The 14320-nt window shown below is 41.5% G+C and overlaps 1 protein-coding gene across 3 annotated transcripts in view; it reads left to right on the forward strand.

Annotated features, from left to right (window-relative positions):
- Positions 1-1302: 1302 nt before the first annotated feature.
- Positions 1303-14320, forward strand: part of MTMR9 (myotubularin related protein 9) — a 135966-nt gene continuing 122948 nt past the window's right edge. Inside the window, exons 1-2 of one of the 3 annotated variants that reach the window (XM_023736748.1) lie at positions 1303-1328; positions 1616-1825. In XM_023736748.1, coding sequence (XP_023592516.1) covers positions 1644-1825 — 182 coding nt within the window. In that variant the 5' untranslated portion in view covers positions 1303-1328; positions 1616-1643. Of the gene's footprint in view, positions 1329-1448; positions 1826-14320 lie in introns of those variants that run through there. The other 2 variants (XM_023736749.1, XM_004382203.3) reach the window with 2 other exon arrangements.

Below are 14320 nucleotides of genomic sequence, written 5' to 3' on the forward strand. Positions count from 1 at the left end.
ACTTCGGTTTCTTCATTTCAAATGTTAACTTTTCTGTAAAGCTTTCCCTGATTCTTTAAGTTGTGTGTAAATTCTCCCTTCCACAATTACTGTTATAATGAATCAAACAAAGGAAGGAAGACAAAATTGCCAGTTCTTTGTTAAAAGCTTTATGAATTTTTCTCATTCTCCCTTCTCTTGGCTCATGTTTTTCTTTTGCAGACAAATAAGCTGAACTGGACTCTCAATTGTAACAATCTTGTAACGTGTTTTTTTTTTTCTTTCTTTTTTTAAGAAGGGAACGTTTTGGAAGGACAGGGACAAAAGCAGCCAGGTGTTGGGTGATCTGATGAAGTCTGTGGCAATTCACTTTGTCTCTGAATAGCGTGAGACTTTAGCCAATTCACTGTACTTAGGTACTAGATAGTGAAGATTTCAAAGATTAAAGAAGTGACAGCAGACGAGGACTCACACTCTTGCATATTTTCCCTTTATTCCCTGTTTTAGAATAAAACGGTCAATTCAAAAGGGGGCGCGGATATCAAGCAACGAGAAATTATTTGAGTAAACTTCTGGCATAATTTAGATGTCTGGGAGTATTTCAGACAGGCTGTACTTAATGGGGAGGCTGTGTGTGGCGTGACCAATGCGGAGATTTAAGATGAAGTACCGGGTCCACTACAAATTACCTATCTGGCCTCTAGCAAGTCTCTTGAGTTTCCTCGTCGGATTGATCACTTCCTCTTTAGTACATCGCATGTATGTCTATCAAGGCCTCTCTCAGGCATTTGTGTGCTTTTCCCTTTTCTTATTCAAGGTCACATAGCTGTGGGACGAAGCCCTCCCGGAATCTGCGGCGTCCGACCGACCCTGTGTTCCCTCCCTCATACTTGATCGTCACAATCAGTGATTCGATCCCATACTTGCTATCTCTTCATGGTGAAATGGATCAGATCTCCACAGTTCAGGCAGCCCCACGCTCTGAAGAGTCCTGGAGCCGGGGTGGGGTGGGGGGAGGCGTGAACTGCTCAAGTGAAAGGAGGCAGGACAGGGACATCTTACTCTCGTCCCATCTTTCCGGGCCTTTTCTGATAAGGAATATTTGGGAGAGGATGGAAGGGCGTAAAGGGAAAGAAAAAATTTTTCCTGGTAGGAACACAAATCTTCGGTTCTGACTGTGTTTCCGGAGGCATTTTCATCGGACCTAGCCGGGGATCGACTTCCGGCCCTGACATCGTTTTCTTCGCAGTTTCGGGCTCCGCTCCTTCCGCCCAAAATTGCTCTAGGGTTGTGCTGTGAGCAGGTACTTCCGCCAGGAGTAGCTTGAGGCTTGGGCTTGGAAGTTGGTCGTAAGATTGTCTCCTCCTCCTCCTTCTCTTAACCCGCCCACCTGAGGCTGCGCCCCCTAGGTGGCAGCGACGGCTGCTGGACCTGTCGCAGAGCGTTCTCTGTGGCTGAGTCCTGGGCCTGGAGCGGGAGGGACGCCCGGGCCTGGCCCAGCCCCAGCCCTCGTCTTCCCGCTGCTGGTAACGGTGGCCACAGGCTTCGCCGCGCCCCGGTCCCCGCCCCTGCGGCCTGCCCAGAGCCTGGTCATTCCCCTCAACCTTGCGGCAGTGTAATCTCCTTGCACTTCCAGGACTCGCCACTTCCCGCTGCTGGGTAACATGGAGTTTGCGGAGCTGATTAAGACGCCACGGGTGGACAATGTGGTGCTGCACCGGCCTTTCTATCCGGCCGTCGAGGGGACCCTGTGTCTGACGGGCCACCACCTGATCCTGTCCTCCCGACAGGACAACACAGAGGAGCTGTGGCTCCTGCATTCAAACATCGACGCCATCGATAAGCGGTGAGTGCCCATACCACCCCCTATTCCTCGGGAAACTAGGAGTCCTTAGGTGGACGCTTAAGGGAACGCTTCCCGGTATTTTCCTTGCATACCATTGCCCTACCAGCCGGCAAAATGTGCACTCTTTGGCCTAGATTCAGAACTTGAGTTTTAGAAAGCAGAAAAACACCTAAATGGGATCCATGGTCTGTATTAAATCTGAATGGAATTCTTACGGTCATCACGTGATTGTCATCTTGATTATCCTTTTCGGTGCATAACACCATTTAAGTGGATTTTCAGCGTTGTTTTTGTTATTTCTTCTCCTTGCCCTATCATATTCCTTGAATCGTTGTTAATTATCGTTCATGAAATTGTGATTAAGTGTGATTTAGGTAAAGTCTCTACCTACCTAAAGTCAAGGGGAAAACTCAAGAGAAATGAATATGTAGTTATCAGAGTGTCTAAATTCTGCACCCCCCCCCCCCAAATATATTTGGTTTATCACATTTCTTCTTTTTTCTTACCTTCCGGGTCATCAATTTAATACTTTTCATTAAAGGAGTTTATAATGTTTTCTATTCATCTTTGTTCAGTTCTGCCTTTGGAAAGAACAGGATTGGCTCTTTTGGAAAGAACAGGGTTGGCCTCTTAAGCAGAGGTATGAAGTAGTTAACCTCTGTTTTTGCACTTCAGCGTTTGTCTTTCTGAGGCAGTGTATCAAAGTCATAATGTCATCTCAAAGTTATAATTCCATCCTCAGACGAAATCCTGTTTCCCCAATGCCCATGTCCTCTAGCCAGGAGAAAGTAAATTGATTTATCTAATTTACACTAAAGTATAAGTGAATGGCAATGGTTTTTTCTATTATCTCTCAAGAGAATTTGGATATTAAGAGGATTCCTAGAGAGGTTATGTTGGAAAACAAAATAATTTCTAATGATAGAATTTCAAACAGTATGGATGAAGGTGGATTTCTTTACTTATTTAGGCAGAGGGCTCTTACTACATTCCTCAAGTCACATTTTCCTGTGTAACAGTTTTCCACGGTTTCTTGTTGCCTGCAGAATGAAGTCTAAACTCCTTAGCCTGTCATTCATGACACTCCATCTTCTGGTCCTGACCTACTTTTCCCACTTAATTCTTGCCATTCCCTCCCTCAGAAGGCAAGAATTAAGTGGCTTTACTAGCCACTCCTCACTATTTTTTGTTGCTTGTATATGTCTAGCATTTTCTCATTTCCACATCTTACTGCCATTCCTTCTTTCTGAAGTGCTTTCTCCTCCCGTTTGTCAAATATTTATTGAATGTCTATGTTCCAGACATTTTGTGAAGCACTAGGAACACCAAGATGAATAAAATATAGTTCTTGTCTTTTAGGAGTTTATAGACTGGCATCCAATTGTACCCATCTTTTAGTAGTCATTTTAACCATTTCAGCTGCTACCATCTTTACAGATGCTTCTGTTAATTCCAAAACTGGAAGTAATTTCCTTGATCTTTAAAACCCTATAGCTCTTTAATTATACCTCTCTCATAAATTTGTATTTTATGTTTACATATATGTAAATTGGAAGTAATTTCCTTGATCTTTAAAACCCTATAGCTCTTTAATTATACCTCTCTCATAAATTTGTATTTTATGTTTAAATATATGTAAATTTGTATAAATATGAATTTACATATAAATTTGCATTTTATATATATATATATATTAGATTCTTGAAGCCAGGACTCACATCTAATTAATTTTTTTCATCTCCTTTAAAACTTCCAACTATGGCTTGGGTAGAGTGGGCACCAAAAAAACCAAACCGGTTGCTGTCGAGTTGATTCCGACTCATAGCAACCCTATACGTCAGAGTAGAACTGCCCCATAGGGTTTCCAAGGATCGCCTGGTGGATTTGAAGTGCCAGCCATTTGGTTAGCAGCCGTACTCTTAACCACTATGCCACCAGGGTTTCCAGAGTGGGCACATAGGAAATAAAAGAAGGAATGACCACAGCATGGCCACTGAGCCATAGAATAGAAATCAGCAGTCTCTCCGTGACCTTCAACTCTCTTTTCTTTCTTACGTATCTTTTTTCTTGGTTGCTTTCCACTCATTCATTTCATCATATTTATCTAGCATTCACTAGATGCTGGGCCTGCTAGATTATAAACAAATATGTAAGACATGGATCTTTTAATCTGTTAGGGGAGAAATAACAAACTATACACATTTATCTTTTTCTTGGGAAGCAACATTCTGTAATGGAAGAAGCGTGAGCTGTGTGGTCAGGCCAGAGTTTGATGGTTGCTTTCAAGAAATATTTACTACCATGTCTCTCCTATGTGCTGAGCACTGTCTGGCCTCTGTGGATGCAATGGTCACTAAGATAAGGAGTTTACCCACTAGTGGGGGAGATGAATAATCAATAATTAACAAAAAATAAATACATGATGGTATCATATAAATATATAAGTGCCAGGAAGGAAAATAAGTGAAGGTCAGAGGATAGAGAGTGCCAGGAAGTGGTATATTTAGAAAGGATTTCAGAGGAGGCAAGTGACATTTGAGCAGAGACCTGAGTGGAAGAAGGAAGCTAGCACTGTGAATATCTGGGGGAAGAGCATTTCAGCCAGAGGGGTCACCAAATGCAAAGACCCTAGGACATGAATATGCTTGATCTGGACAGAGAAGAGCAAAGAGACTGGAAGGCAGTGAGCAAGAGTTGGGGGGGGGAACAGGGCATGGCAAAAACTGGGTGGAGTGATAAGCAGGGGATAGATCATATCAAGAAAACAGCAGTCAAGAAATCAAGCAGTGTATTGCATTGGGCAAATCTGCTGCAAAAGACCTCTTTAAAGTGTTCAAAAGCAAAGACGTCACTTTGAGGATTAAGGTGTGCCTGGCCCAAGCCATGGTATTTTCAGTTGCCTCATATGCATGTGAAAGCTGGACAGTGAATAAGGAAGACCAAAGAAGAATTGATGCATTTGAATTATGGTGTTGGTGAAGAATATTGAATATACCATGGACTGCCGGAAGAATGTACACATCTGTCTTGGAAGAAGTACAGCCAGAATGATCCTTAAAGGGGAGGATGGTAAGACTTCATCTTTCGTACGTTGGACATGTTATCTGGAGGGACCAGTCCTTGGAGAAGGACATCATGCTTGGTAATGTAGAAGGTCAGTGAAAAAGAGGAAGACCCTCAACGAGATGGATTGGCACAAAGACTACAGCAGTGGGCTCAAACATAGCAACGATTGTGAGGATGGTGCAGGACCGGGCAGTGTTTCGTTCTGTTGTACATAGGGTCGCTATGAGTTGGAACCGACTCAGTTGCACCGAACAACAACAGATCACATAGGGCCTTTTAGACCATTGTAGTGGCTTTCCTGGAAAGCCCTTGGAGGGTTGAGAGAAAGGAAGTAACATCTGATACACTTTTTAGAAGATCATTCTGGCTACTGGTAGAAAATGGGTTGTTGGGGGGCAGGTTATTGTTCCTTCCTGAAACCTCAGAATGTGACCTTATTTGGAAATAGGGGCTTTGTAGATGTAATTAGTTAAGATGAGGTCATATTGAAGTAGGGTGAGCCCTAATCCAATACGATTGGTGTCCTTATAAGAGACACAGACAGACACACAGGGAGAACGCTGTGGACCACAGAGACGGAGATTGTAGTGATGTGTCAACAAACCAAGGATTGTCGGCAGTACCATCAGTGGCAAAGAGAAAGACATGGAACAGATCCTCCTCTTCAGAGCCGTCAGAGAGACCATGGCTCTGTCAACACCTTGATTTCTGACTTCTGGCCTCCAGAACTGTGAGAGAATTTCTGTTGTTTTAAGCCACCCAATTTGTTGTGGACTTTCATGGCAGCCCTAGGAAACTAATACAGGGGGGCAAGGGTTGAAACAGCAGGCTGGTTAGGAGACTGTTGAAGTAATTCAGATAAAATATGATGGTGACTCAGATTAGAATGGAAGCAACAGATGTGGTCAGAAGTATCAGATTTGGGATGTATTTTGAAGATAAAGCTGACATACCTTGTTGGAGAATTGTAAATGGAGTGTGAGAGAAAGAGAGGTATTAAGGATAACTCCTTTAGTTCTGCCTCTTATTAGGTGGGTGCCCTTGGGAAAGCTTTTTAACGTGTCTGAACATCAGTCCATCACATAAGAGGAAGATAATACTTTTCATCTTTAGTAGTAGCTTATATTTGTATAATGCTTTAAAAATCTATAGAATATTTTCTTATATATGGCATACATAATTTTATTTAATCCTTTTAGCATGTAAGGTTTCACACAAGTTTTATAATTATACCTTTTATTTCTTTTTTAAAAAATTTTTATGGGCCTCAGATGCAGATAATTGAGTTAATCCTACTTAGTTGATGACTGATCATGTCCATGATCGATTCATTAAAAAATTTTTTCTTTTTTACTTTATTTTATTCTTTTTGGTTTCTAATTTCCACCATCCCTATAGACAGCCAAATTGTTTTCCTTGGATATATGTATATTACAAAATTTATAGTACTGTTGTGGGAACATATGTGCACACGTGCCTACATGGGTTTAATTTATCTGACTGAGATTATACTGTAGATCTTGTTCTATTTTTTACCATTTTTACTCCATACTCATTTTGAAGACCTCTTCATATTGTCGTATGTACATCTATTACACTTCTTCTGACTGCAGCATAGAATCTAAAGTATCCAGAGTATCTACCACATTTTATTTATCTGACCCTTTAGATAACCTCCAACTCTGGTGAACATACTGGTTTGTGCCCCAGTATAATCTTGTGCAAGAGTTTCTCGAGATTGTGCCTAGGAATGGGGTTGAGCTGTAAAGTAACTGCATATCTAACTTCACAAAGTAATTCCAGTTTACTTTACAGAATGACTGCTCCAATTTGCTCTGTTACCGTGGTGTAGGAAGCCCATAAATAGGCCCTGTTTCCCCATATTCTTACCAACACTTGGTATTACAGGCAGTCCTCGGATTATGAATTCCGTTCCTAAATCTGTATGTAAGTCAGGACAGTTAGATATGGTTCATATCTACGGTCAATTAGTCAAATGTTTGCCTTAGTATATACTATATAGTGAACGTTTCTATGCATAAAAAAGTAAACACTTTAAGATACACTAAAAAATTTTAACATAATAATACAGTAATGATAGTTATGTTTTGATGACTGTCACAAAGTAGCACCTGTTTGTTATTACGAACCATTGTATGTACTTCGAATTTTTAATATAATAGGCTTTACAGAGGTTGGGTCATAACTATGGGTTGTACATAAGTTGCACGTTCATAACCTGTGGACTGCCTGTATTGTCTTTCTAATTTTTGCCAGTATGATGATTTGTGACATAGTATGTCTTTGTTTTAATTTATATTTTTCTAATTATTGGTGAGTTTAAGTATCTCTTTATATAAAACTGGAGCCCCAGTAGCGAAGTGGTTAAGAGCTACCGCTGCTAACCAAAAGGTCAGCAGTTCGAATCCACCAGCCACTCCTTGGAAACCCTATAGGGAAATTCTTCTCTGCCCTATAGGGTCACTGGGAGTCAGAATCGACCCATTGGCACTGGGCTTGGTTTTTGGTTTTGGTTATATAAAACCAGTTGCCATGGAGTCAGTCCTGACTCATGGCAACCTCATCTGTGTCAGAGTAGAACTACGCTCCATAGGGTTTTCAATGACTGATTTTTCAGAAGCAGATTACCAGGACTTTCTTCCAAGGTGCATCTGGGTGGACTCAAACCGCCAACCTTTTGGTTGGCTACTGAGCTTGTTAACCAATTGCACCGCCCAGGGACTCCATCTCTTTATATACTTGTTAGCAATTCGTATTTTAAAGTTGTTATATACTTGTTGCAATTCAATTTTTAATTTTTCTCTTTCTCTGAATTGACTGTTAATTTCCTTGCCCTACTTTTAAAAGTTGGGTTTGTTATCTTATGTTGATTTGCAGGGTTTTCTTGTATACTCTAGGTAATAATTCTTCAGTTTAGATATTGTGTCTTCTCATAGCCAACCTCTCTTACTAGTTTAGTAATTTTACCCATTTAAAAGATGGAACAATTGGAGAGCCTTAAAAACTTGCCCGAGATCACACAACCAAGATTTACTAGCAGGCTTCTAATTCTGAAGCCTTAATTTCTTTCTGTACTGCATGAGAAATAGTCAAATATAAGAACAGTGTAATTTGTTTTTTATTATCGCTTATGTGCCTTATCTAAGGTTAGTATTTGATGTGGTTCTTGAAATGCAAATACTTTTCTTCATGTCTTCATTTTTTATTATGTAAAATATAACAAAACAATATAACAAAACATTTGCCATTTCAGCCATTTTTACATGTACAATTCAGTGACATTAATTATATTCATCATGTTTTGCAACCATCACCACTATCCATTTCCAAATTTTTCATCACCCTTAACAGAAAGTCAGTACCACTTAAGCAATAACTTGCCCTTTCACCCTTAAACCTGCTCCTGGTAACCACTAATAAACTTTGATGTCTATGCATTTGCGTAGCCTAGATTATTTCATATGTAAGTGGGATCATACAATATTTGTCTTTTTGTGTCTTCACTTAGCATAATGTTTTCAAAGTTCATCCATGTCATAGCATGTATCAGAACATTTCTCTTCATGGCTGAATAATATTCCTTTGTATGTATATACCACATTTTGTTTATCCGTAAACTGTTGATAGATGTTTGAATTGTTTCTACCTTTTGGCTATTGAGAATAGTGCTGGATTGAACATTGGTGTACAAGTTTGTTTGTGGCCCTGCTTTCAAGTCTTTTGGGTCAACTTGCTGGGTCATATGGTAATTTTAAGGAGCCTTGGTGGTGCAGTGGTTAAATGCTTGGCTACTAACCAAAAGGTTTGTGGTTCGAACACACATAGCTGCTCCGCAGGAGAAAGATCTGGCAGTTTGCTCCTACAAAGATTACAGCCCTGAAAATCCTGTGGGGCGGTTCTGCTCTGTCACATGGGGTTGCTATGAGTTGAAATTGACTCGATGGCACCTAGTAACAACAATAGTAATTTTATGTTTTAACTTTTCGAGGAACCACCAAACTGTTTTCTATAGGAGCTGCACCATTTTACAGTCTCACCAACAGTGGATGAGGGTTCTAATTTCACCACCTTCTTACCAACAGCTGTGGTTTTCCATTTTGTTGATAATGGCCATCCTAGTGGGGGTGATGGTGCAGTGGTTAAAGCACTCAGCTGCTAACCCAAATGTCAGCAGTTCGAACCCGCCAGCCTCTCCACAGGAGAAAGATATGGCAGTCTGCTTCTGTAAAGATTACAGCCTTGGAAACCCTATGGGGCGTTCTACCCTGTCCTGTAGGGTCACTTGAGTCAGAATCTACTTGACAGCAAAGGTTTTTTTTTTTTTTTTTTTTGGTTAGTGGGGGTGAGATGATATCTCATTGTGGATTTTATTTGCATTTCCCTAATGACTTTAAGCATCTTTTCATGTGTGTGTTGGTCATTTGTATATCCTCTTTGATAAAGTATCTATTCTGTATTCCTTTGCTCATTTATTTATTTGGGTTGTTTGTTGTTTTGTTGCTGTGTTGTAGGAGTTCTTTATATATTCTGGATACTAAACTCTTATCAGACACATGATTCTCAAATATTTTCTCCCATTCTGTGTATTGTCTCTTTACTTTCTTGGTAAAGTCCTTTGGTGCACAAAAGTTTTTAATTTTGATAAAGACCAATTGATCTATTTTGTCTTTTGTTGCTATGCTTTTAGTATCATACCTAAAAATCCATTGTTGAAAACTAGACCCCGAAGCTTTACATGTATGTTTTCTTCTAAGAGTTTTATGTTTTTAGTTCTTACATTTAGTTGACTCATTTTGAGTTAATTTTTTCATATGGTATAAAGATGGTGGTATGGAGGCAGACCTCCTCGTCTAACTTCACAAGGGGAAGGAGGAGGGAGAATCAAGATCATCGGCAGTGCAAGGCTGATACCTATGAGGTGGAGGTCAAGCATACCTCTGCCCGCCCATCTTTTTACCAATTTTGACACCAACCGTCCCTCCCACTGCACTTTCTACTTCTCTGCTGTGTTCAATAATTCATTGCAGTGGCCACACAGAACTCAAAAGCTGTTCAGTTATGGGGTTTATTAGGGAAATAACAGGTTACAACTTGGGATCAGAATCAACAGGCTATAACTTGGGATTAGGATCAAGAATCATGTAGTCACAGTCTCCCTTCTTCAATACAGGACAGCTCTCAGCTCCTCTCTTTCGTGCAGGGCTCCTCTCAGCTCCCTGAGGACAGGCTCCCTATTGGCCCCCTCAGGACAGGCCTCCTCTCTTGGCCCTCAGCCCCTTGGCCTGGCCTCTGCCCTGCTTGGGGAAGTGTTACAAAACTGTTTGAGCTCTGCTGATAAGTGCTCAGAGACACCCTACTCTGCCAGCAAGCCTCCTGCCCAAAGGTGCTCAGCTCTTGGTTCAGTGAGCCTATTTCTGCCAACAAGTGACTGGAGGCACCCCACTCCACCAGCAAGCCTCTTGCCCAGAGGCACTCAGCTTTCTTGCTCCATGGATTGGCACCCCCTGTACCCACTTCACTGTGGGATGGGAAGCCCACTGCACTTTCTCGTGCCAGTCTTCTGGTTCTGCTGCTGTCATTTCTCTGCCACTGCTTCTCACCATCTTGCGTTGTCTCCAGTGTTATGGCTCTCTTTCTCTCTCTGCCCCTGGTTCTAGGAGCTTCTTAGCGCAGGGACCCTGGGTCCAAAGGACACTCTCCACTCCTGGCTCTTCTTTCTTGATGGTAGTGAGTTCTCCTCCTGCTCTGGGATTGGCTCTCTTTTTAAGCCTAGTGGGATGGCAAAACTGACCAATCCCCTTGTTAGGGTTCCATATACCTTATTTGTATGGTCCCAACGCCCCACAGGTTCTGTGCACCTTATTTGCATTATTAGCAATGCTGTCCAGTCCCCTTGGTGGCCACAAGCACCTTATTTGCATAGCCCTACCCACTCATTTTGTGGGAGTCACATGACCATGAAATGCTAGAAGGGCCATATTGAGTAATTCACTGCACCACATATGGTCTGAGGTATGGGTCTAGTTTTGTTCTTTTGCATGTGGAACACCAGTTGTCCCAGCACCATTTATGGAACAGACTGTTCTTTCGCCATTGGATAGACTTAGCAACTGTGGTGATTAAGATTGTGTGTCAACTTGGCTGGCCCATGATTCTCCGTGTTTTATTGTAATCACTCCCATGATTGAGTATATTGTGAGTAGCCAATCAGATGAAAGGGAGTCTCCTTGGGGGTGTGGCCCGCATCTGTGCATAAGCAGATGTTCTGGCTTTGTGCTCTCTCTGGATCCTGCGGCTGCTTCCTGTCGTCTCATCTCCCGTTCTTGGGACTTGAGCTGTCAGCTTATCTGCCGAACCTGGGATTCGTCCATCTGCACAGCCTGTGAGTGGGACCCCTGCTCTCCGACCTTCCGATCTTGGGCTTGCCAGCTTCTGCAGCTGTGTGACTTGGGAGAGGCCTCTACCCTGATCCACGGACTTAGGACGTTCTAGCCTCTACAATCGCGTGAGCTGTTTCCTTGATATAATCTCTCTGTATATATGTATTTATACAGTTTACTGGTTTTGCTTCTCCAGAGAACCCAGCCTAAAACAGCAACTTTGTAAAAAATCAGTTGATCATCAATATATGGGTTTATTCTGAACTCCCAATTCTATTCCATTTTCTATATGTTTATCATTATACGAGTACCAGATTGTTTTGATTACTGTAGCTTTATAGTACATTTTGTTATTGGGAAATACCTCCTAGTTTGTTCTTTTTCTTTTTTTTTAATTTTATTTTATTTTTGTACTATAAGTGAAAGTTAACAATTCAAGTTAGTCTCTCATACAAAAATTTATACATACGTTGTTATGTGACCCTAATTGCTCTCCCTACACTATGATAGCACACTTCTCCTTTCCACCCCTGATTTCCTGTGTCCATTCAACCAGCTCCTAACCCTCTCTGCCTTCTCATCTCACCTCCAGACAGGAGTTGCCCATTTTGTTTCATGTATCTGCTTGAGCTAAGAAGCACACTCTTCACGAGTATCATTTTATGTCCCATAGTCCAGTCTAATCTTTGTCTGAAGAGTTGGCCTCGGGAATTGTTTTAGTTCTGGGTTGACAGAGAGTCTGGGGACCATGCTTTCTGAGGTTCCTCCAGTCTCAGTCAGACCATTAAGTCTGGTCTTTTTACTAGAATTTGAGTTCTGCACCCTACTTTACTTCTGCTGCATCAGGGACTCTCTGTTGTGTTCCCTGTCAGGGCGGTCAGTGGTGGTAGCCAGGTACCATTTAGTTCTTCTGGTCTCAGGCTGATGCAGTCTCTGGTTTATGTGGCCCTGTCTGTCTCTTGGGCTAATACTTTCCTTGGGACTTTGGTGTTTTTCATTCTCTTTTACTCCAGGTAAGTTGGAACCAATTGATACATTTTAGATGGCCACTCACTAGCTTTTAAGATTCCAGTCACCACTCACCAAAGTAGGATGCAGAACATTTTCTTAATAAAATTTTGTTATGCCAGTTGACCTAGATGTCCCCTGAAAGCCTGGTTCCCAGACCCCTGCCCCTGCTACTCTGTCCCTCGAAGTGTTTGGTTGTATTTAGGAAACTTCTTAGCTTTGGTTTAGTCTAGTTGTGCTGACTTCCCCTGTAGTATGTGCTGTCCTTCCCTTCACCTAAGATAATTCTTGTCTACTCTCTAGTTAGTGAATAACCCTCTCCCTCCCTCCCCACCTCGGAACCATCAAAGAATGTTTTCTTCTGTGTTTAAACCTTTTCTTCAGTTCTTATAATAGTAGTCTTATATGATATTTGTACTTTTGTGACTGATTGAATTCACTCAGCATAATGCTTTCCAGATTCTTCCATGTTATAAGATGATTCATGGCTTCATCATTGTTCTTTGTCGTTGCATAGTATTTCATTGTGTGAATGTACCGTAATTGGTTTATCCCTTTGTCCACTGATGGACACGTAAGTTGTTTCCATCTTTTTGTTATTGTGCACAGTCCTGCAGTTAACACGGGTGTGCATATATCTATTCATGTGACAGCTGTTATTTTTCTAGGATATATTCCAAGGAGCAAGACTGCTAGATTGTATGGTACTTCTGTTTCTAGCTTTTTTGTTTGTTTATTGTTGTAGTTTAAGTGAAAGTTTACGTTTCAAGTTAGTCTCTCATGCAAAAATTTATACATACATTGTTATGTGACCCTAATTGCTCTCCCTATACAGCACACTCTTCCTTTCTACCTTTGATTTCCCGTGTCCATTCAACCAGCTCCTAACCCTCTCTGTCTTCTCATCTCACCTCCAGACAGAAGCTGCCCATTTAATCTCATGTATCTACTTGAGCAAAGAAGCACACTATTCACGAGTATCCTTTTATGTCCCACAGTCCAGTCCAGTCTTTGTCGGAAGAGTTGGCCTTGGGAATTGTTTTAGTTCGGGGTTGACTAAGAGAGTCCAGGGGCCATGCTTTCTGAGGTTCCTCCAGTCTCAGTGAGGCCATTAAATCAGTCTTTTTACTAGAATTTGAGTTCTGCACCCCACCGTTCTCCTACTTCATCAGGGACTCTCTGTTGTGTTCCCTGTCAGGGTGGTCATTGTGGTAGCCAGGCACCATCTAGTTCTTCTGGTCTCAGGCTGATGAAGTCTCTGGCTTATGTGGCCCTTTCTGTCTCTTGGGCTAATACTTTCCTTGTGACTTTAGTGTTCTTCATTCTCCTTTACTCCAGGTGGTTGGGACAAATTGATGCACCTTATATGGCCCCTTGCTAGCTTTTAAGACCCGAGATGCCACTCACCAAAGTGAGATGCAGAACATTTTCTTAATAAACTTTGTTATGCCAGTTGACCTAGATATCCCCTGAAAGCACGGTCTCCAGACCCCGGCTCCTGCTACTCCGTCTCTCAAAGTGTTTGATTGTGTTCAGAGAACTTCTTAGCTTTGGTTTAGTCCAGTTGTGCTGACTTCCCCTGTAGTATGTGCTGTCCTTCCCTTCACCTAAGATCATTCTTGTCTACTATCTAGTTAGTGAATAACCCTCTCCCTCCCTCCCTACCCTCGTAACCATCAAAGAATGTTTTCTTCTGTGTTTAAACCTTTTGTTGAGTTCTTATGATAGTGGTCTTATGTAATATTTGTCTTTCTGTGACTGACTAAACTTACTCAGCATAATACCTTCCAGATTCCTCCATGTTATGTTTCTGTATTATTTTCCTGAATTGGTATTTATTTATTCCTGAATTTTTCCACTTTCTTGTCTGTATTTTCCATGAATTTGTCTGCCTTTTCCATGAATTTGTCTATTTTTTCATCATTTTCATCTGCGTTTTGCTTCAACTCTTGGATAGCTCTGAATATTAGAGATTTGAATTCCCTATCAGGTAGTTCTAGTGCCTTTTCTTCTCCTGGAA

The sequence above is a fragment of the Trichechus manatus genome, unplaced genomic scaffold (assembly GCF_000243295.1).
Source record: "Trichechus manatus latirostris isolate Lorelei unplaced genomic scaffold, TriManLat1.0 scaffold00091, whole genome shotgun sequence".
Lineage (NCBI taxonomy): Eukaryota > Metazoa > Chordata > Mammalia > Sirenia > Trichechidae > Trichechus > Trichechus manatus.